This window comes from Olea europaea, chromosome 18 (genome assembly GCF_002742605.1).
Source record: "Olea europaea var. sylvestris chromosome 18, O_europaea_v1, whole genome shotgun sequence".
NCBI classification, from domain to species: domain Eukaryota; kingdom Viridiplantae; phylum Streptophyta; class Magnoliopsida; order Lamiales; family Oleaceae; genus Olea; species Olea europaea.
Window position 1 is genome coordinate 31,119,292 of NC_036254.1, and position 2,128 is coordinate 31,121,419.

At 38.2% G+C, this 2,128-nt stretch overlaps 1 protein-coding gene across 1 annotated transcript; it reads left to right on the plus strand.

Annotated features, from left to right (window-relative positions):
• The first annotated feature begins 319 nt into the window (after positions 1–319).
• LOC111368150 (protein MIZU-KUSSEI 1) lies at positions 320–1,787 on the plus strand. The gene has a single exon (XM_022989379.1). The coding sequence runs from the start codon at positions 872–874 to the stop codon at positions 1,574–1,576; it is 705 nt and encodes a 234-aa protein (XP_022845147.1). The 5' UTR covers positions 320–871; the 3' UTR covers positions 1,577–1,787.
• The last annotated feature ends 341 nt before the right edge of the window (positions 1,788–2,128 follow it).

Genomic DNA, 2,128 nt, shown 5'->3' on the forward strand with positions numbered 1-2,128 from the left:
TTGGCAAAGTGAAGTACAAATTGACAAGAAGAGAAAATATTAGAAGAAAGATACAGATAATATAAGAATGCATGTATCTATCTATATTTTTAATTAACTAGGGTTCGGGTGATGGGATTGTCATAGAATATTAAAGAGATGATGTTGATATCCGCCTGCACAACAATAAGAGAGGCACATGCCTATAGCAGCATCAAAAGAGCCCNATAGAATATTAAAGAGATGATGTTGATATCCGCCTGCACAACAATAAGAGAGGCACATGCCTATAGCAGCATCAAAAGAGCCCTTTCTCTACTTTTCTTTTTTGAGAGGTTTTTCTTCCTTTCATTCCCCCACATCTTGCGGTTCAACCATCCTTATCTTATCACATTTCAAGCCCATTCTTTTCCTCACTAAACTTTGTCACATCAAAATTTAGCCCCGACCTCGCCCGTCCCCACCCTTCAAATCAAGGTTTGAGAGGGGGTGGGAGTAGTTGAAGTAAACTTGATTAAATACTTATATTTTCTCGTGAAGAGAAAATCCTTCAGGCCCTGATTATTTAATTTGTTCCCGATTTGCTGTTTTTGATTAAGCTTTCCACAGAAAAAGCTTCCTTGACTTACGATTGATTAAGCTTTCTTGACTTGTTATTTCCGACTTAGCACTTTAGCCCATAGTTTGTTCCATCTTAACTAACCTAGCTAGAGGCCTCCCTTCCCCACTTAAATATTCCAAGGACAATCCAACTACTTTTTTAATCCTCTTTTATGCTTTCCCAAGTGTTCCTATATATCTCATTTTTCTCAAACTTTCCACACACACAAAAACACAGATTTTCTTCCCAAACCTAGTAGTGAAACCTTAAGCAACATAATCGATATTTCCCATGCCATCAGTACGTTCTAGTCCGTTCCACCAAATGGAAAACCCTACCTTACTATCGTTCCTCCAAAAAACGACTCATACAGGTGGCAAGAAGCCAAAATCCGGGGGCGGTGGCGGGCTTCTGCGCATGTTCAAACTTCTCCCCATGTTAACCACCGGCTGCAAAATGGTTTCACTGTTGGGACGCCAAAGGAAACCTCTACTAACAGATGGTGCCACCACCGGAACTCTATTCGGATATCGTAAAGGACGAATGATTTTATCCATACAAGAAGATCCTCATCGCATGCCAATCTTTGTCATAGAACTTCCTATTCTCACAACTGCATTCCAGAAAGAAATGGCTTCTGATATACTCCGAATTGCCCTTGAAACTGAGACGAAAACCCACAAGAAAAAAGTGCTTGAAGAATTTGTATGGGCTGTTTATTGTAATGGTAGAAAAATTGGGTATTCCATTAGAAGGAAAAATATGACAGATGATGAACTTCATGTTATGCAGCTTCTAAGGGGAGTTTCAATGGGGGCAGGTGTGTTGCCGAGTCCGTGGGAGAAGGAAAAAACAGCAGCAGATGGGGAATTGACATATATGAGGGCAAGATTTGATAGGGTTGTGGGATCAAAAGACTCAGAGTCATTTTACATGATAAATCCAGATGGTGCATTGGGACAAGAACTTAGTATTTTTTTTCTAAGGAAGTACTAGGATTAATGTGTAATAATAATAGCATATTGAAGTGAACAAATGATCTTCATTTGCGATATAAGTTTTTTAAATGGTGATGTTTCTTATTTTGTTTTTAGAGATAGAGTGAGGATGACATTCATGTCGAGGCCTCGTGTCGTGTGTATTTAAAATCCATTGTTTAGCTCTCGACTTTGAATCTTAGCACTCAAAAAAGTCTTGTCACTATAAACAACAAACTCTATTATAGATGAAAATTCTGATGGATATTAACTCAAAACTTGCCAAATGGACATCAATTGTGAAAAGGGATAAGAATCTAATGGTGATCAAACTCTTTACCTTTTGCAATTAGCGCTGCCTTCGGTTTATTGGAACCAAAAGATTCCAAAATTCATTGTTAACCATTCGAAGCTGGCAAAATTTATGTCCGTCGCCTGCCTAATTGATCGAACATATTGGGTTGACTAATCAACTTTCTCCGATAAATCAATTGTGGTTTTATCTCTTTTATGTCTGTGAGTGCCTGTAAGTATTATTATTTCTACAATTCTTGAGAGATTTGATGAGTGA

Excerpts from the sequence above, each read along its gene's own strand:
- LOC111368150 (XM_022989379.1), top strand. The coding sequence starts at position 872 with ATGCCATCAGTACGTTCTAGTCCGTTCCACCAAATGGAAAACCCTACC.